General features: G+C 43.5%; 1 protein-coding gene across 1 annotated transcript in view; it reads right to left on the bottom strand.

Moving 5' to 3' along the window:
* Window positions 1–20,605, bottom strand: part of MAMLD1 (mastermind like domain containing 1) — an 83,029-nt gene that overhangs the window by 23,641 nt on the left and 38,783 nt on the right. The window contains exon 2 of the mRNA XM_086619807.1: window positions 8,156–9,859. Within this exon, the coding sequence (XP_086475933.1) occupies window positions 8,156–9,859 (1,704 nt within the window). The remainder of the gene's footprint in view (window positions 1–8,155; window positions 9,860–20,605) is intronic.

The raw sequence follows: 20,605 nt of genomic DNA, 5'->3' as shown, positions 1-20,605 counted from the left end.
TTTACAGCCACGGCTTTGTTTTCCCCCACCCACACACTGAAATTTCTCCAAAATGCCCAGAGAAAAAGAAAAAAAAAAAAAAAAAAAAGAGAGAGACTGAGTTCATTTTACCAGGAAAGTTATTTCTAGGTATTGCATCTGAAACAAAACATGTTTGTCCTTTTTATTTTGTGCGCAGCGTCTACTGCAGCGAGGCAGAAATGACAGCGGAGCGGAGCAGAAGGACAAAGTGGGCTGCTCCAGCCACGCCGACCCGCCGGCCGGCGCCAGGCACCTGGTTTAACAGCATCTGAGGGACTCGCTTATTTATTTGTTTGCTTTTCATTCTAATCATGAAATTAGACTTCGGTCCTGTAAGTGTTTCTGCCCTGCGGAACGCAGATGTAATTTTAGACTACTACAAGACAATGCGAGGTAGAAAGCAGCCCAAAAATCAAGGGAACAAACCACACTCTCACAGTATCGCTGCAAAAAGTATTCAAGTTAATCATTAATTTAGGCATCAAATTTGAGGTAGTAAGAAGGGTATGGTTTTAGGGAAGTGAGCGCATTTTCTGAAAGCCAGGCTGCTTTTAGTTCAAAATAAGCTCCCCAAACCGCCGTTTACTAAGAAGGATACAAAAAATACGAACAACGAACAAACCTATCTTCCACAAATGTGGGAAAAAATGGAATTAAGATGTTCTGATGTTAATGGGAATTTACAGCACAGATGAGATGAGCTGGGTGTACAACAGGGTCATGGAAACCATTTCCTCATTGCTACTCATCAGCACGCTGTGCCACGAACGCAGCTTTTCAATACAAGAATTACAGGTGCACTGACTTGTAAGTGAGGATGCAAGTAGTTTGTCTTACCCATCACTAACCACTATTCAGGTTGTTATTTTTAAGAATGATACACAGAAGGAAGTTACAGCATTCGTTATGAAGCCAAACAGTGAGAAGGTCACTGAGTCTTTCCCTAGATTCCTAGGATGTTTATAACTTCATTGCATCTAAGGGCACAGTTGAGAAAAAAAAAAATGTTCAAAACCTTTTGCTCAACTGCTTATAAATTAAAGATTTCTGCATATGGATGTTTTTTGTTTATTGGGGTTTTTTTTTGTGGAAATAAAGAAAGCAAAAATGGATGGCTTGAAAAAAAAAGAAAGCAAGAAAATCTGCATTTGGGGCCTGATTCGGCTGAGGTTTTGCCCAGGAAAACTTGCAACTACTGCTACCAGGCTGCCTAGAAAACCCAAGAGAAACTGCCCACCTAGGCTGGCAGGATCAGAGTGGTTTTGGTACAAATGAGTGTCAGAATACGCTTTCACATCAAATGATACCACCGCTTTCCCCACACCTTTGAGAGAAGTTCTCTCCTGCCTCGTGCTGCAGAGCAGAAGGAAACAACTGTCTGTTGCTTAAAGCTCAAAACCACAAAAGCGAAGGTTTTTTTTTTTAGAATTAATGCAGAACCTCTGTGCGATGGCACATTCTCCTCCGCTCCCCCACGGCTGTACAGCCCTGCCACGAGTGGGGTTGGGGGGAGACAGCACTGCCATACAGCCTGTGTCTGGGGACCAGCAAACCTGCTAAAAGCAGCCTGTTGGGCTGAAATTCAGTGCCTTATCCTAAATTTCTCCAGGATAAGTCACATTTCCATTCACATGTTCACAGTACATAAGCACTACTTCCTCTTGCCTTTCTCCAACAAAACCCTGGACACTACCGCGTCAGCCCGCACATGCATCGCTTCATCATCCTGCAGGTAACGAAAAGAAAGACTTTCTTCAACGCCTCCCAGCACTCCTCGCTGGTCTTTATAGGACCTCCCAAGTCTCTTTTTCCTTTCCAAGTGGATTTTAATTTGTCCAGTTTGAGATTCCCATAGAGTTGTCTGTGTCCTAAGTGCTAAATTGCTGGCAGAACATCTTCCATTTTATTAAACGGGTCATAACTAAGGGAAAGAGCTGGCTGGATCGAGGAAAGTGCTGCAGCTTTGAGGTAGCGTCCACATTAATTTCAGATCCAAAAGGAGGGCAATGGTGAGGCTGAGGGGAGGATGCTCAGAAGGATTCGGTCTGTTTACAAGCTTCTCCTCTGCAGATTGCTTCCCCTAATGATGTGCTAGGTAGTGTCCAAAAGTGCTTTCAGCACAACTCATAACTAAACTAGAAGGAATGATGAGTGCAGTAGGCGGAGCTGCTAGAAACATCAATGCCTGCGAACATCTTAGAATACAAGCCAAGGAACTGGGGAGGTTAAGACATGGCTACAAGGGCTCCACCACAACGGCGGAATGCTTTGAAATACCTGCCATCTAACAGAAGACGACAACACGCACGATTTAAAAATGACTGCAAAAGAGCAATGGGCTAAGACGGCCAGATGTGAACTAAGTTTTTTAATCTTGATTACTGCACCTCTGAAAATGTTGTGTTACTGTTGGCATGTTGAGGCCAAACACCCCGCTTCTTTCCAGAAGTTTACTCCTATACTTTCCAAAACTTATCTTACATTATTTATTCGCAGGAGAGGGAGGGGAAGGGAGAAGATGGCAGTCTTGATAGTTTCAGTCAAGATCCTTCCAGGCTCTCTTGAAAGAAGGGAGGGGAGAATCTCCAAGTTCGAACAAAAAATATCAACTCAGTTGCAAGTGCATGGATAGATACAAATTCAGAAATGACCATTCGAGATGTTTTTACATCTATGGAGGGGTCAAACTCCAGGCTCAGCCTTATTGCTCTCTGTAATCCAGATTCATCACCAGTTTCCTTTATTCGCCTATTCAAAGGCACTTGATTAGCTGAAGGGCTTGTTGCTTTGCCTTCAAAAGCTCTCCACTCCCTCAAAGGCTTTGCTTCGGTATTGTGCTACCACTGCCCTTTGAAATCAAATCTGTTTTTCTTCTCCACAGTATTAGTAAAAGAAAAAAAAGTAATATTTTAAAAACTTTTTCCAGAGAAAAAAGAAAAGAAAAGAAAAGAAAAGAAAAGAAAAGAAAAGAAAAGAAAAGAAAAGAAAAGAAAAGAAAAGAAAAGAAAAGAAAAGAAAAGAAAAGAAAAGAAAAGAAAAGAAAAGAAAAGAAAAGAAAAGAAAAGAAAAGAAAAGAAAAGAAAAGAAAAGAAAAGAAAGGAAAGGAAAAGAAAGGAAAAGAAAAGGAAAGAAAAGGAAAGAAAAGGAAAGAAAAGGAAAGGAAAGAAAAGGAAAGAAAAGGAAAGAAAGAAAAGAGACAGGACCAGCAGAACTTCATTTAAAGTGGCTTTTAAAGATAAGTTTGATACTTAAAGAAAAAGCTGGGGGGATTGAAACTGCAGATGAAATCTGGCCAGTCCTTTTGGTCTCATTAATGATACATGATACTGTAGTTGTTTTATGTGTTAGGAACACTCCTTGTGACATCTTGGAAATCCCAAATAAAACATGATTTTTCCCTGTACTTACAGGAGGACTGTATGTACTCGGATGCTGGGGGCTGCATTCTCTGCTTTTCCAAACTCTTAATCAATCTGCATCAGAGCTTATAAACATAAAGTGCTGCTGAATGAGAACAGTCTCACCTAACAGCCACGGTGCGCTGACTTTTCACGGGCAGAAATAACTTCACATAACATAGGACACTCAGGAATCAGTCCGTGGTATTAACATTTCTTTTTATATTAATAAAAGCTGTATTTTGTATTCTATTCTATTTATTTAACCTTTGACATCTAAGCTCTGGGTCAGTTTGCTCTTTATAACAGTGCATTTCTTCTTCAGTTTTGTTTCTATATTTAGAGAACTCATGCTCAGAAACAAGATTTTTTGTTGATTTTTTTTTCCCCCTAGCATATTTAATCTAGCTCAGGGGTTTTGGTGTTTCTCTGCAACCTATAATTTACTCTGCCAACTCAGATACTGTATTGCTGCGTTTACCACAGTTAAAGAAACACTGTCAAGTCCTTCTCAAAGTTTTTTTTAGTCTTCAGCATGTTCTTCACTATCTCATATTCAGTCCACATGTTGTAAAATAACCATTTTTACTGCAGATAATATTATTTTTCTCTCTGTCTCTTCTCCTATCATTTCTCCTCTACCATCATTTTTGGCAAAGGAGCTGAAACAATCATACCCTTCGCTGACAATCCAGTATACAACTATCTGGATGTCAGCAGGAATGTGGAGAGCTCTAAGAATAGCACATTTGGTTCCTACAGCTCCAGCAGAGCTCAGAAACGCACAGGGTGTCCCACCCAAACAATGGCTATTTATTAGCTACATCTCCCCAACAAAACAACCTTTTAAGTCGTGTTTTGGTTTTCGACGTTTTACACACAGAGCGGTGGGCAACACTGCCCTCCTCCCCAAGACTCTCAAATTTTAACTCGGATGAAGTCGGGCTTGGAAAAGTAATGGCCACCCAAAGGGTTTCTTTTATTCCAGCCTTCTTAAGCTGCAAAGATCACCAGGTCGTTTTCCTGCCTTCAGGGGAACCCTCCTTTCCGTTCACAAAGACCTGTGTCTGTTCTTGTATTGGCAGGAGTAAAGGAAAACCTCTTCTGGAAGCCATGGTGTTGTATCAGCGTTGCTGAAGGCAGAACTGATCCAGAATAGGAGATTTGCAAGTACAAACTGTATTTAGACATGAAAATCAGGGAGATGCCCAACTGTTCAACCTGCCTGGGCAAATGCAGCTTTTCATATACCCAGAAACAGCCAATAAAGTCAAGTGGCTTAAGCCCAGAAAACAGCGTGATAGTTTTGGAGACTATCTTTGACTCTCTGGCATTTACTACCCTTCTTTATATTGTGGATTTATGAGTCCAGACCTTTGAGTATCATTTTGCTCATCAAGTGTCAATCGTACACGGGGAAAATGAAAACCTGCACATACCCACAAGAGCAACGTTAGCACCACCGGGCTTTGCAACGTCGCACAAAGCGAACTGTCAGTGCCTAAATCAATATCCGTCAATGCTCGACAATAAAGACACAGTGCTTCAGATGGGAAAAGATTACCCCTTATCAGATTTACCAGTTGTCCAGGCAATACAGGATCTGGGATGCAGACTGATTAAGCTGAAGAGATATATCACGAAGTATAAAAACGGCAGAGCTGTGAGGTGCCGCTGGGAATCCAGCCTTTGGAATGCGGAGTCTTTGCTTTAATACAAATTAAAACAACAGCAAAAACCTCCTCTCTTCCCTATGTTACTCTGCCTGCTACAAGGATCAAATTTCATGGTTTATTGTTCTCCCTCCAACTGGCCACCATCCACATTCTTCTTCTGTACAAAGCTGCACCTCTTGCTCAAAAGACCATGCCTTCTTTTTATAAATTTTAGTCACATTTACAAACACACACACACAGTGAGGGGATGACTTTTAAACACTAAACAACATTCCAGGGAATGCTGTTATTTTTCTTTGAGCGAATTTCTGTGAATGAGGCTAAAAAAGGCAATTTTCCCCCAGAAGGTTACTAATTTTTGAAGATGCAGAAGTTGTCTCCCCTGTCTTCTGAATCTTTAACACTTTTCCTTTTAATGAAACAACTGCTCTGTGCTTGAAAAGTCCTGCTCATCACCTTCCTCAGGAGAGAATTGGCACAGAGATTCCGCAAAACTCAAATTCAGCTCCGGGTACACTGCTGGAAATCAAACCCACAGTCACCGGAGCTACTTCACTATACTGGAGTAAAACTGGTACACAGCAGGTCGGGCCCAAAATTTCAGTATCAATGTCTCAATATAAATAAGAAACCTACTGCAGACAAATAACAGATCTACATGCTAGATTCAAAGAAACATAGCAAGTATCCCAGAATTTTAAAGTTTCCTACCTAGAATATTTTTTCCATGTCATTTTTCTTTTAATTCAGCACTCAGGATCCGTTTTCTTCTATGAGATTTGCAGCAAAGTTATCAAAACCTAACAAAACGTTCCACTCCTGAACATCTACCATCTTTCTTCGGCAGCTCAACGGACTGTAAAACTGAAGCACTGTCATCTGGTGTGTAATTATTGTAATAAGTCCTACTTGTAAAATGAGGGAGGCACCATAAGGTTACCTAACTAGTCTGAAAATGTAAAATGCTCATCACCTGTAATCATTGTCTTAACTGTCCTTGATCTTTACTGATAGCCACAAAATTACAACAACTGTCTCTCTGACAGTGAGAATCAGCTAAAATCGCAGCACAGGCAGAGTACCAGGAAAGTTGCTGGAAAAAGGGCTATTTTGGCCAATTAAAGAGACTCACTGCAGGAATTTTTCTCCTCCCTAATCAATGATGTAGGGGGTTCAGAGGTATAAGACAAAAATGCAAAGCAGGGAAAATTAGGGCACAGGAAACCTCAGGAATCCAACAGGGATGTGGCAATTCCACACCCCCAGCAGGGGAGACAGAAAAAAAAGATATGCTCAAAGGTTATGGACATACAATCAAAAGCGATCGTGTTACTGCAGTTAACAATTTACCAGCCATCATCCGAGATGCAGTAAAACACCATGAATGTATTCTTCACCCACACTGCCTCCAGAGTAAAACATCTCATGGGCAGTAATTCATGAAGCTGCAGCAGCTTACTCACTTTCAGTGGTACGTCCATCCACACTCCCAGCTCTCAAGTCAGCAAGACCCTCTACTTTTTGTTTAATTTGGGTCCCACTGAACACAAACAGCGTCCTTACGTGCTTAAAGCAACATAATTGCTTCAAGTCTTTGTTGCAGTAGGGGCCTTATATTGATAACCCTTTAAAGTGATATAGTTTTTATATATATATATTATATATAAAGTTATAAAGTTTATATACACCCTATCGTTACGTGTTATATATCTGGATAAGCGAATTCAGCACGTCACCAGTCCTTCCCAGCTGTCTGCTTTAAGCTGCTGTATGAAAGCACGGGAGTACTGAGAGCGCACAACTTGCAAAAGAGTGAGTTGAGTCCAAAGAGGCACCGTTGAAATGCACCTCATTGGTTTACCACTAAGAAGCTGACATTTAGTAACTATCCTCTCCTTTCCCATCCCTATCATAGGACAAGGATACACCAAGTCACCTACACTGAAGAAGTTCACCTCTGTAAGAACCAGTCACGTAGCAGGGAAGAAAAGCAGAGCAGCCCAGGCTCTGGAGTGTATTCCCCAGCTAAGCCCCATACTCTCGAGTGGATCCTAGCAAAACTTCAGAGATCGACCTCTGGTTTGCTGCGTGAGAAGTCAATCCTTCACCAGCAGCCGATGGAGTGTGCGCACAGCTAAGAAGCTTGAAGGGTTCTGCTTCCAAAGTGTTGGTTCAGCCTGACAAGGTACTTGGCTTTGGTAGTGAGACTCAATCTGTTTCCTACTATTCTTCCTAACAAAAAGGTAGCTATTTATTCCTCACACTGAGTCCCCAAGCCCTTCCTTGCTCTGAAGGCCTGTTCACAGTAAATCTCTCTTATCTAGGGTAGTAGGGGATAGTGCTACACACCTCTCCTTGAGTCACAGGAAGAAGGCTGCTGGAGAGAAATCAGGGCTGTGTCTCACTCCTGCCAGCTGCATTTTTGCATTTTCCAGCTCGGTTGGTATTGCAGATCAACAAAGGGTGGGGAATGGCCCTCATCCAGAGCAGGGCATTGCTTCTGGCAAATGCCAGTAACAGGTATTTCAAGTCTGCCTCTTTGCTATTCGGGAGCTGTACCGGTTGACCTGCTGTCCATGAAGGAGTCATTAACTTCACTTCTCACCCCACCTGATCTTTTCTAGCCTCAGAAGCACAACTCAGAGATGAATTTGTTGAAGGACACTAAGAAAACAAAAGTATATTCCCACTAAAATGATGAGGGGAAACATGTTACAGGAACATCTCTACAGCTTGTGACATAAGCAAAGTAAGAATACCACCTATACCTGCAAAAATTATTTATTTTAGTGGTATGAAAAGCGTTTAGCCTAACAGCATAAAGTTCTCTACTGGGCTAGAAGAGACAGCACATGGTGAAATCACAGTACGTTTCAACTGAAGAAATAAAGTTACTTCTGATAACATCAGGATGTTGTTACTGCCTTGTCCTTGTGTACACTGTGCACACCCCAGAAGTTGAGCGACGTCGCATTTGAATCACAAAGAAAAGCAAAACCAAGACAATAAACGACTCAGTATTTTCACATAAGCCCTGTAAGACAGAAGAGACGTTCTCACCTGTCTGCTTTGAGATGGCAATGCGGCAGGCTGCATGTGTCTCTGCATCCGATGTGGCTGCATCAGCTGTCGGAACTGCTGCTGGAGAAACTGGCTGTTGTTTGCCTGCTGGGACTGCTGCGTGGCTGGAGGCGGCTGCTGCTGCTGCTGCTGGAGATAGTGAATGAGGGACTGCTGTCCTTGTCCTGCTGTCAGAGGTGACATCTTTTGAGTAGCTGACTCTGAGGCAAAGTGAGACAGCGGTTTGGTGTTATTGAAAGAAAACTGGTCTTGGCTAACAGGGCTCTCATTCACCAGAGCCGGCTGTAAGCTACCGGATGGCTGTTGCATAATTATGTTCATATTTTTGGACTGGTTTGTAGTCATTGATTTAAAAAGCGAGCTCTGCATACTTGTGGGGTTGCTGGTGGGAGTGATGTTAGAGATTAATGTACCTTGAGGACTGAAGGGCTGCTGATGCAGAGCTGGGCTCGACAGCTTTTCCGGCCGGTACGGTGGAGAAGGTCCAGTGTTTGTGGAGGCCATGTTGGCAACCAAGTTGTTCTGTGGACTTTTAATGTTGTTGGCTGGTAAGCTGGCTGCCGTCAGGGCGGGCAGCATGGAGCTCTGTGGGCTGAAGGGCTGCTGGTTCAGAGCCGGACTGGAGAGCTTCTCAGACCCATATGGGGGAGAGGGGCCATTGGATGGGGTGCTGCTGGAGGTCATGCTCGAAAGCAGCGTGTTTTGAGGACTCTGAATGTTGTTTCCTGGTAAATTGTTAGCAGGCATGCCAGACACCATAACGTTTTGAGGACTGAATGGTTGATGGTGTGGAGATGATCCTGCTCTGTAAGGCGGAGAGAGACCAGGAGGAGACATAGTTGGCCAGCTGGGAGCCTGTACTTGTTGCTTAGTCGTAGACACCTGCTTGCTGGCTGCCAGCTGCTTTAGCTGCTGAGCGTGCCAGTTGGAGCCAGGTATGCTGGGTAAGGGTACTGGCAGCATAGGGGGTGGCTGGTTCTTGCTCTGAGCTGCTGTAGAGATGGGCGACGCAGCAGGCTTGTTTGAAGGAGGAACTTGGAAGTTAGCTCCAGCAGATGATGGTCTCATCTGAGGAGATCCTCCACTGGTTGGATTGCAGCCCGGAGAAAAATCCTTGTTAGCAACATGGTTCTCCAAGTGGGAATTCTGTGGGGAGGACTTTGGAGTGGTACTTATGCTTGGCTGAGAATGACTCAGCCCAAGCGGCTCTTCAGTTTTGCTGCACAAAATCTTCTCCAGATCCAGGTCATTGGGAGAAGGATCAGGCATTTTCGTCAGCTCTTCCAACAGATCTTGCAGCTCTTGGTCCACAGACTGTAAGCTGTTTCCTTTCTCATCGTAGTGGACAATGCTATTGTTTTGCCCTCCTATTGACCCCTTCTGATTTATTTCCGCGTTGGGTGGCACTGAAAAGGGGGAACCAATGCCACCGCCATTCATGTGATTGTTTTCAAGGAGCACCGAATGACCTGCGACTCCCAGGGAAGAAGCGCTGTGACTGGCGGGGAACGGAGAACTTTGCATTTCTGGACACGCCACACTGGGATTAGCACCTTGGCCCATGGCAAGGTTTACGTCATCGAGACAAAGTCTCTTACTGTCATTTGGGAAAATGACATCAGGCACACCACTGGAGGCAGGAGAGCTATCGTCTTCCAGTTTTCTTTTAATGGATCCCTGTAACTGGGAAAATAAAAAAGGAAGAAGAAAGGCTCCGTTATTGACCTTATTCTAACCTGCTCTGAAGCTCTATACTGTAACACTGGCTTGGAGATAAAGAAAATTAAATCATACAATTAAAAAACCAATCATGTGAGATAAATTCAATCAGGATTTAAGTGGGTGCGACTTCACTGAAATCAAAAGAGTTATAGTCAGACAACGGCTAAATCTCACATGTTGGCCTTAAAACAGATGTTAAAGCTATAAAATACTGTCATGTGAACTGTAATAGAAGTTTTTTAAATAGTTTCTGGTACCATTTCAATTAAGACATTATACTCCCTGAATAACAAACATGCCAACATTTTTATGGTAACATTTTTTAGGTCTAAACAATGGCAGATCTGAATGGAACCCTGGACTGAATTTAGTGACCTTGTGCCAGTGACTTGGATTAAATTCAGACCTGAGACAACTAATTTGTTTTACATTCTTTATAGGCAGAACATCTGAAATAACTGGCATACTTTCTAAACAAACCAAAACAAAACAAATTCTCAGTTATCTATCTAAACAGACTTTCAAGCTTCCTAATCACAGATGTTTTAGATTTCAGAAATCAGTAAATAACAGCTAAACCTCTTAATTTTTGTTTATTCTTCTAAGTCTAAGGCAGTACGGGCTTTGTTCTTTTGAAGGATTGCAACTCATTTATAAAAATGGAAGTGTTTTTCAAATACAATTATATTAATATCTTGATCTACAAGAAATGATGGAGTTGTAAATCCACAAATCTGAGGGGAAAAAATCCTGCCTTATACATATAAAGAAAGTGAAACCGAAAACAACGCTTCTAATACTAATCCAGCATGATATGGCAATCTCTTCCAAATATTATCATCTGTGACTTTCAATTTTAACAAGCGTGACCTGTATGTCATAGGATTAATCAGACATTAACATTGCTGTTTCAAATTAAGGGAAATAAGCATTATGTCCTTGTTTATCAATAGAGGGAGGGAGCATTTAGAAAACTATCTAATCAGCAATGGGAAAACCATAGAAAGCCACGGTTCCTCTAAGCCAGCTCATAGTAAAGCATCTCCCAGCCCTGGCCTCCAATCACAAGTGCTGCCAGTCATCTAGTACCATGAGAAATACTCACATCTAACAACAGCTCATATGCCCAGAAAAGCCCCACCACCTAACCCCAGTGTAACCAGATCCACCCTAGCGCTGTGGTGGCTATGACTAACCTCTAAATTTTACACTAATTATTAAGCGCATCACGGTTTTGCCTCAGAGTTGCTATGCAATGGCCAGCAACTTTGGTGCTCTCGGACAACAGCGTCATGGGATGACCATCGTTAGGTGGGCACAAGGTGGGCACACCTTGTGTGGCTCCTTCTGCAACGTGCACATGAAGGGCACTGTGCAAACAGCCAATGTCCACCTCTAAAATTCAGCCTACGTTCAGGCAATCGACCACAAACGTGCCTTGTTCTGACCTGGCAACGTGGGAGAGCTGCCCGGTGGCTCACTCAGCTGGACTCACACGAGTGCTCTCTCATCACTTCCTTCTAACTTAGTGGGCAGGGAAAAGATTGCAGATTTGTGCCTACAGTTGCTATAAGTGCAGTTTCGGGTTAGTTTCGGATGTTGCCGTGCTAGTATACAGCTTACACAGACATTTGGAGGGGAGTGAGAAGATACAAGTTAGTAGTATATGACTATCACGAAAAAGCAGGTCTGCATACTACCGAGAGCTGCTGCTCAGGTTTTAGGAGCCGTTCACCTACTCTCCACCAACAGACACAGCAGTTTTGAATGGCGTTGTGGCACAGAGGCCCTTTTACATGGATATTTTGCCCCTACCCCTTACTAGAGCAACCAGCGCGTCTCTCCTGTGACCTCCCGTTGCATTGCTTTAATAGGGGTTGCACACAAAAACCACTGGCAAGTGAGAACCAACGCTGAACGGGGAGGTTTGCTTCCAGCGCGCCGTTCACTGGTTCCCCGACAGCCCTCTTCGGTCAGCAGCGTGGCGCGTGGTTTGAACGGCTGCGCGGCGCAAGACTGTCTTCACATCACAGCCAGAGACCGCCGAAGCATCGACGATTTGATTGTTCTCTCTGGGCTGATGAGGCCAAAATTTGCTTAGCTTTAGGAAATGGAATGAGGCCTAAGTCTTCTCCCAAGTGTTGGTATAATGATGGATGAAATTGTTTTCCTTCATTTTCTTTGCTAAAACGAAGCCAGAGTTGCATGTTTCAACAGATGTTGCCCTGTGTAAGCTGAAACATGTTGGTAGAATGTAACTATGTATATTTAAACCCAGACATGTATAGGGAATCTTTACAGGGGCTTCACACATCCAAAATAAACAGAGTGTGTTCCCAAGTTGCACCCTGGGAACCTTCCGGCAGGAAGTGGTGGGGGATCTCCCATACTTGGCCAGCTGACATACTGGCAGGCATGTCCTTGCCAGTGCTTCCTTTGCCATAGGACATTCCTATGCTCTGAGTTACTGGGGAAAAATTTGGGCTTTCTGAACTCTTGGAAAAATAGGTTTTTAACTGTTGCACTGGGGAGTAAACGCGATGGGAAAACAAAACTCCGTTTCCCCAAGACTATTACTAGATATAAACAGATAAAATAAGGTCATAGCTTTCAGATGGCACGGGCATTCCAAAACTGAGACAGGATTTTTAAATAGGATCCTGTTGCTTAGCCCTCATGAGAAGCCTGGCTGTAAGAGAGGCAGTGAAATTAGCTGGGTGTCGTTCTCTTGAAAAACAAGACTCCTGTTTCCCAGGCGAATACTTGCACAAGAACCATAAAATCCAGAAGACCAGTTTTCCCCAGTGCAGGCAGGTATAACCCCACACAATTTAGCAGCATTGCTTTTGCTGAAGATAGATTTGACTACTGCTCCAAATTTGAGAGAGAAAGATACTGTCCTTAAAGCATCTAAACAAATCATAGAGCAATTTTGATTAGAAGGGACACCTGGGTATCATCAGCCCTCTGCTTCGAGCACATCACAAATGAAAAAAACAGACGACAGTATTTCTCCAGGCACTTAAGTATGAAGTATCAGCTACATACAGAAATCCCTTCTTGGGCTGGACGGGCTAGCTGAGAGGTTTGCTTCAGTCTTTGCACTGGAACCCGCGTGGTTGTCACTCCCGTACAGCACGCTCAGTGCCAGTGCTGTCTGTAAGGACACGGCATTTTTCCCCCCAGCTCCCAGCGACTGCTGCTCCACGAACATGCCACTGCAGACCAGGGCAGGGGACAGTAATGCAGTTTTATATTATGAGGATGCTGATGGGCTCAGACATGCTAACAACAATGGTGGCAGGAGATCATCACCAAGGCACTACAACTCATAGGACCACGAGCTCCTGACCTACCTAGGTCAAGAATTTGCTTGCTGCAGGTCATTCATCCAGAACTCTCAGATGTCTCAAGACCATCTCTTTCAGTCCTCTTATTTATTCTTTTCTAGACTCTTCCCTTACTAAAAACATTTTACTGCCCATGTCCTTTGTCTGGCCTTGGATTTCCCAGTAAGGAGCTGATTTATTCCAACTCTTTCTCCCCTTCTTCGAGAGGCCTTATGCTATTTGACAAAATCAACAGAAACGAGAAGAGCACCAAAATATGTTCTTCCCCTTTCTCTGCTGATTAGTACATTGGGCAGCTCTGTTTCAAACTGAATATCTGAGAAGTGAATGGAAATATTTTAGAAACACTAACATACACACACGCACTTAAGCTGGCTGGAGGCTGTCTCTGGCTAAGTATGGGAAAGCTTCATTCACATTAATTCATTGAGCAACCTGATCTAGGGGAAGGTGTCCCTGCTTATGGCAGGGGGGTTGGAACTAGATGGTCTTTAAGGTCCCTTCCAACCCAAACAATTCTATGACTCTATATGTGTAAGCAAGGACAAAGCAGACAAGCAACAAAGGGGCTCTTGTGACCTTGTCAAAATTCATTAAAATGCATTAACATGCACAGGCTAACTTCTGTTTGGGAATACCTGGGAAACAAAGGCAGGCCTTCTGATTCGGGGAATATCCAATTATGAATTCTCCATTATCTCAGGTTTGCTTTTAGAAGTGAGAGTGCCAGGATCCCAGCACTACTATCCTCTCACACCCAACAGGCTGTCTTTCTGGGAAGGACCCGAGTTACAAACGAGTAGCACTGCTAGCTCGCCACGGCAGTATAACGAGAATAAATAATAACTGTTTACCCTGCTCCATCCAAGGAAGCTATACAGCTGTGGTTACTTACAGCTAATTTGTTACACGCTACCTCTTCGCGCAGAACTGATTCCCTACGCATCGGCAGAGCGCTCCGCAACCTCCTCTTGTGCAAGGACGAAGAGGTGGACTCGGAGAGTGAAACCAGTCCTTGGCTGCACCCTCTCCTCTCTAGACTGAGCCCTCTGAAGTTGCCCATTTGGGTGACTTTTGGCGTCAGGCACTTCCCAAACTCAGGAGGTGGTGCTGGCCTCGAGTAACTTACTATTTCTCAACGACGGGAGAAAGAAAGGCTGGAAGTGGCAAAAACTGAAGCAGAGAGATCAAATTGTTAATAAATATACAATGTTGGATTTTAATAACCAACTGAACGGGCACCTCTGGACTGGCTCCCTGTCTCGCTGTCACTCAGCCTTCCTCCCTTCTTTAATACATCCGCCGTCCTCAGTTGCCACTCCATCTCGGCAGGTGAGCCGGGCTGCCCTGTGGCCCTGCTGCCAGCCCCTGTTAATCCTCCAGCCATCACTCGCTCCTTCGCCCGCACGGTATCTGGGAGCAAAGAGCCGCCACGGCTGGCTCTGGAGAGCCTCGTTTCTATAGCCTCGCAACGACCCCCTTCCGCCATAAATACGCCAAATTTAACCAGATATTCCTCATTAGGTCAACGTAATGAAGCAACAAGAGAGAGGAAAAACGTTAGCTGAGGTATTTCTGTGCCTCTTCCTGGCTCCTGCAGCCTGTCAGAGATTCAAGCCTTGATTTACAGCAACTGCAGGGTGCTGATTATTGATCAGCAACCACCCCACCCCATCGCTGCCATCGAGAGATCCAACCTACAGCAGTGATTCCCACACCTACGCGGCTTCTTCAAGTGAGAGCCGAGCCCGACAGGACGCTGACGTTTTGAACCAACGTCTGCAGAGTCCACACGCGTTCTCCTTCGGTGGCCAACACACCTCCCCCTGCCTCCAGCACACACCATCATTGCTGGAGACTCTTGATTTAATAGCATGAAATCTATGGATCCATGACTGGGATATCCAGAACGAGAGTCGGATATCCTTCTTTCAGTGGGAATCTCAAGACCCTTGTAACTCTTGGGAAATCCCAGGTGTTGGTTTTCCTGTTTGTTTGACTGAAGAAAAGACAGAAATGATGGTAAAAGGAGATGGGGCAGGCAAGGAAAATTTCAGTCTCACCACAGCTACTGGGATTTGCTAGTGTTGTGGCAGCTTTGCACAAAGCCTTTCAGAGCAAGACACCAGTGCCTCAGAGACCTGGGGAATCCAGGTCACCAACAGGCTGCTAAGATGTGGCGTATCTGAATTATTTTGACAGAGAGAGCATGTTTAATTTTTAGTGGAAGAGCTGAGCAATGCAGCAGCCCGGTATTAGAAGTTGTCTTTTTTTCCAGTATTTTTTCAAGGTATATTGCAAACGTTTTTTTCCCCCTGCAAAGTACAAAACCTGAGTCTAAGGTTTGCTCAACTGAGCTGACCAGATAATCTATCACACTCTGTCTCTTTCAAAGACTAGACACTGCCAAAACTGGGAGTATGTATTTGCCAGAGGCAAACTGTTTGCAGCATTCAGCGATCAAGACTTCAGTCTCTGTGGCTTCAACAAGCTTCAGCGAGAGCTATCTGCCCATCAACCCAAAATGTTTCTATCTGTTCTGACAAAAACAGTCATGTAATGAGAAAATGAAACTGGCAATTTTCCATATAAAACAAGAAAACTTCACATTTTTTCTTTTTCCTGTGCCTTCAATACGCGATTCAGAAAGGTTTGTGCTCTATATTGCTCATTTGTCCACACTCTAGATAGACTTTAGTGTCCTACTAATCTTTGAGGATGGTTCATGAAAAAGAGGTGAGAATTTGACTGTGTGTTTGAAGGCCGGAAAGTGGATCAGATGGAATATTACCTTTTAAGTGGCAGCAGTTACTTGCAGCCCTGCTTGAACTATCAGATGTGCTGGTTTTGGTAGCCGTCTGGCTTGCACATGAGCAACAAAACCCAAATGCTCACGGGCAAAGATCCCATCTACCTGCAGCAGAACCTGGCACTGCACCAAGTGCACTTAGCACATCTGCAGCAGAACCTGGCACTGTGTCAAGTGCATTTAGCACATCTGCAGCTGAACCTGGCACTGCGCCAAGTGCACTTAGCACATCTGCAGCTTTCCATTTGCACATGGTGGCTGCAGTTTGGTAACAGAAACTCACATTATATATCTGAACCCAAGAAATAATGCCTCCCGCTGACCAATGAGTAGCCAAAGCAGCCCATGACTATAAGGAACATAAACTCTGCTTTATCAAAGTCACATCTCAGGCTACAAGGAGAACTCAAGGATGCTCAAGCAATTAAAACTACCATTCACTTTCTCCATACTAAGATTAAACATAAGCTAAACTCACATTCTTCCTACTGCTTTAGGCTGTTTGACCCTTCTGATTTCAAGCGATTTCAGCATGGATGGACGTAAAGTTGTCATTTCACATTGTCAGGAAAGAGATCACGTTGCGATTCCAAGCTACTGGAGATGTGTTTCACTATGCTTAAAACCAGCAACACCCCAACTCCTCAGCTAAGTAGTACCAGAGTAACGTCTGCGTTGGGGTCTGTTGGGTATTTGTAGGCTGGAAAGGTGACAGATCCGTTTGTAATAAGGTGCGGTAGTGGAGAAAGGATTATGAACAGGGAAAATTCACAGGGTGGACTTCCTTCTATTCATCACGCTCATGGAAATAGGCAACTGGAAGGAAGAGGAACCGGGGATGTAAGCAGTCGTTTTAACCATGAAAGGACATTGGTTGTTAGCTAGCTGGTATGCATTATGTGGATTATTTTTACCTGGAACTACAGCTTCTCCCAATTTATAACTTACATTGGCAATATGAAATCCGCCATCTTTAAAATAAGCACAGTAACACAGATTGGAAGTTGCTACTTAGGCTATGCACATGCAAAACGTCTCCTGAACACCGCTGCTACATTTGTAGAATTTGATGTCCCACCAGTACAACAAACATCAGTTGACTTGACAGGAGCGAGCCGTAATCCTTTGCCCCAGTACTGTCACCACTCGTTGTGATCTTCTCTAGTTACTCCCTCAGTTAATCAGGAACCTCAAGCTGTGTTAAAAGAGAAAGAAGAAAACCAGGTATGTGCTTCCCCTTAGTAAAGGTGGCAACAGTCCCTGCTGTAAGTGCAAAAATATAGGAACTAACAAGGCAGTTGCTCCCGTGCCTGGATGCATCACCTGGATCTGGGCTGATGGACACATTCCCTGTAAATCAACAGTGCCCATGACAAGAGGTTTTTCTTCCTTGCAGTGTCACTCCACAGCTCCGATCAATTCTCCTTCCCTGTTACACTGCTGCAGTTCAACAGGTCTCCCGTTTGACTGTTGAATAGATGTGAACTTCTAAATGGTGACGGCCGACCTGCACTTCCTCTCGTCTACATAGCCGTCCTCCCCAAGTCACCGTGCAACATAGGAAGTAATCCTGGCTGCAAATGCTCAGAACTGCTCCGTTTAGCTGGTGAGCACAAAAATCCAAACCATCACGGCTATAGAAAACCGGAAAGACGTGATCTTACAATAAGCGTAAACCACAGAAACTCACAGTAACAGGAAATTCAACCTGGACTACCAAGACCCTAAGGTATTAGTTTTTTTTTCTAAATCTTAACCAAAAATTAAAGGGAAGGAAATACCACAAATGTGATTTTCTCATTCCGATTTGTCCAAATGCAGTTATGCTCATAATGACAGAAATATATGTGGTCTATCTCCTGCTTTAAACGGGAACATCTTATAGGCTACACAGCAGCAAGTCTGTGAACAAGGTTTTTCTGATTACTCTTGTGTAAGATTACAGGTAACATTGCTAATGTCCATGTGAAGCTATCAGTGTAGGATCAGTTCCAAGCAGAAAAAAACCCACATCCAAGAATATACCTGTTTTGCCATCCCACACAAGCCCCCCGCATGCAAGAGACCAAGTAACATTCACAGTAAAGAAAAAAAAACGAAGAAAAAAAACCCAAACCAGTAGCTTTGCTACTTCTCAGGTCAGACAGAATTACCAGTCTCATTTAGAAGGCACCAACAGAGACCTGCCCTATGAAAACAAATGTTCAGAGCCTTCCCATCTTGTTTTTCTGTAGCAATTCATCTGCTTTCAGTATTAACGGCAGTGTTAAAATGGACATTTTTCCAAAAGAAAAATTGCTGTTGACAAATGGATCTGGAGGGACAGGACTACTGCTTGCTCCTGTGTTGTACTGCTAGCAGGAGATCTCTGTACAGATGCCTCTTAATTAGTCATCTGAAGACCTGCAGCAATCACGTCACACATATTGTTTGGCTGTAACTTCCACGTTCCATGTAATGACAAGTGTGATTAACTAGACAGCTGAAGACAGAACAAGTTCTCTGCCTCTCAGTTTTTAAGCCATGGTACAAGAGCATTTCTTTCATATCTGGCTGTAAATCAAGATCAATCTTAGACTCAACGCCTTTCCATCAGTATTACCTCATCTTACCTCAGTTTTAATATCAGCAGTATTGTTTTATATCTTTTTTTATAGTCCATTAATTTCAAAGTCCTATGGAACACTTTGCAGTAATTTTGTAGACTACATTAATTTCTCATGGCAATAGCTAGGATGGAGAACTGCAGATCCTCTCCACTGAGCAAAAAGTGATGTTTTTGCTACTTGGGTCTACTGGGATTTGAAAGAAACTTTTCTCTCTTCTTTTTTGGGCCCTAACACTGGCACAGTTATGCAATGACCACAGGAGCTAAGGATAAGAAACTGGCTGTATACGTTCCTAAATTATGAGGCAGGCTTACCATTTACTACATAACCAGATAAAAGCCAGTCTGACACGTCTTTTCTGCTGCATATTGCATTATGTTTTAAAATCCCGGCAGATTTACTCGTGGGGTTTTATCAAACTCCAGGTTCCATTTTGTCAAAAGGTACAGCTGGGGAATTAACAGCCTGGAGGCAAAGCCTTCAATTAGGTCAAACCTGGGGCTAAAAAGCTCTCAAATTCTCGGAATAATAAGAAACAATAGGATTTCAGTCTGGAAAAAAAAAAAATGCGGCTTTGTTTCAACAGCTGAAGTGCTCAAACTTACACCCCTGAAGAATAGCAGCTCCGACCTCACCGGTGTAGCTGCACCTGAATGTTAACGCTGCGTGGGCTTCCGTCTGACTTACTTTCCGTATCGGAAAGCAATGTGTTACTGCATCCAGAGCTCTTCTCTAGGCTTGGCAGGGGACAAAACGTTTAAAAGAGCGGTTTGAAGTTTCTCCTAAGTGGGATCAGAAACTGGGGCACCACTCAGAGAAGGATGGAACAAACGGGCAAGGAAAGGAAACGTCCTGGACGGCTCCTCTCCTGCCCATTCAGCCAGGGCCTTTGTTAGCCTCCTGGGTGTTCCTCTGCCTTTCAAAAAATGAAACAATAACCAGGATATCGAGTAATACAGAACCATAAACCCAAGCCTCACATAGAGTAAAAACACCGTGAATATGGTGAGTCTCTCACCAAACCTGGGTGCAGAGAGAAGTCTTTATACAGTCAGAAGCAGAAATCTGTAAAGCAGAAGAGTCTGGTATTGAATACTTCATTTGTTTCTGACTACTTCATTTTATCCTACCATTTTCATCTTTACCTATACAGCAACTCCACTCTTCTCAGCGTGCGTTAACTGGAATAGGAACACGGTTCATTGGCAACATGTTATTTGTAGGCTTCCTTCCTCATGGACCAGTGAGATGACCGGAGCAGCACGCAGCTCTGGCTCCTATAGCACATGCTCTTTAAACAGTATCTGTTACCTACCAGGGATTTTAAAGGGGTTCTGCAAAACAGTGGTACTAAAAACCCCAAACCAAACAGAGACCATCGCCCCACCCCCGAAGTCCTCATCCTCTATAAAGCCGTTGAAATCCTGGCCTCAATGAAATAAATATTTTGGGACACTGACTTCAGCAGGGACAGGATTTCACTCTTTGCTGTTTCATTATTATTAACTAAAGGAGTGAATTAAAAATACACAAGATTTGGAAAAATTCTCTCCAGCAGAAAATGCAACACTCATGTTACTCAGTTTCTACCCAGAGAACCTCTCAACTTGTTATAGATACCAGTTCCCCTCTGTCCTAGAAGCAATGTTAATCACACGTTCATCACTGCAAATCGACAACATAAATGCTGATTCGTGCAAACAATGTTAGAGAAAACGGTGTTCTTGGTGCAGAAGTGAATTACACAGCCTTTCAAGCTTTCTACCCTCCTCAGTTTTATGTAAACTCTAATTTCTAAGCCTTTGTTCCGCTTTTAAAGGTCACACAGTTGAAAGCTATGAAGCATAACATGTGTTCCCACTGATATTAAAATACTGTTTACTAAATCATGCATATAAATGTAAAGAAGAAACTGTTTGCAACCTACTGCGTTAATAAG

Source organism: Tauraco erythrolophus, chromosome 13, assembly GCF_009769465.1.
Source record: "Tauraco erythrolophus isolate bTauEry1 chromosome 13, bTauEry1.pri, whole genome shotgun sequence".
NCBI lineage: Eukaryota > Metazoa > Chordata > Aves > Musophagiformes > Musophagidae > Tauraco > Tauraco erythrolophus.
Note: the sequence above shows the minus strand (reverse complement) of the source record. Positions and strands in the feature narration are given on the sequence as shown.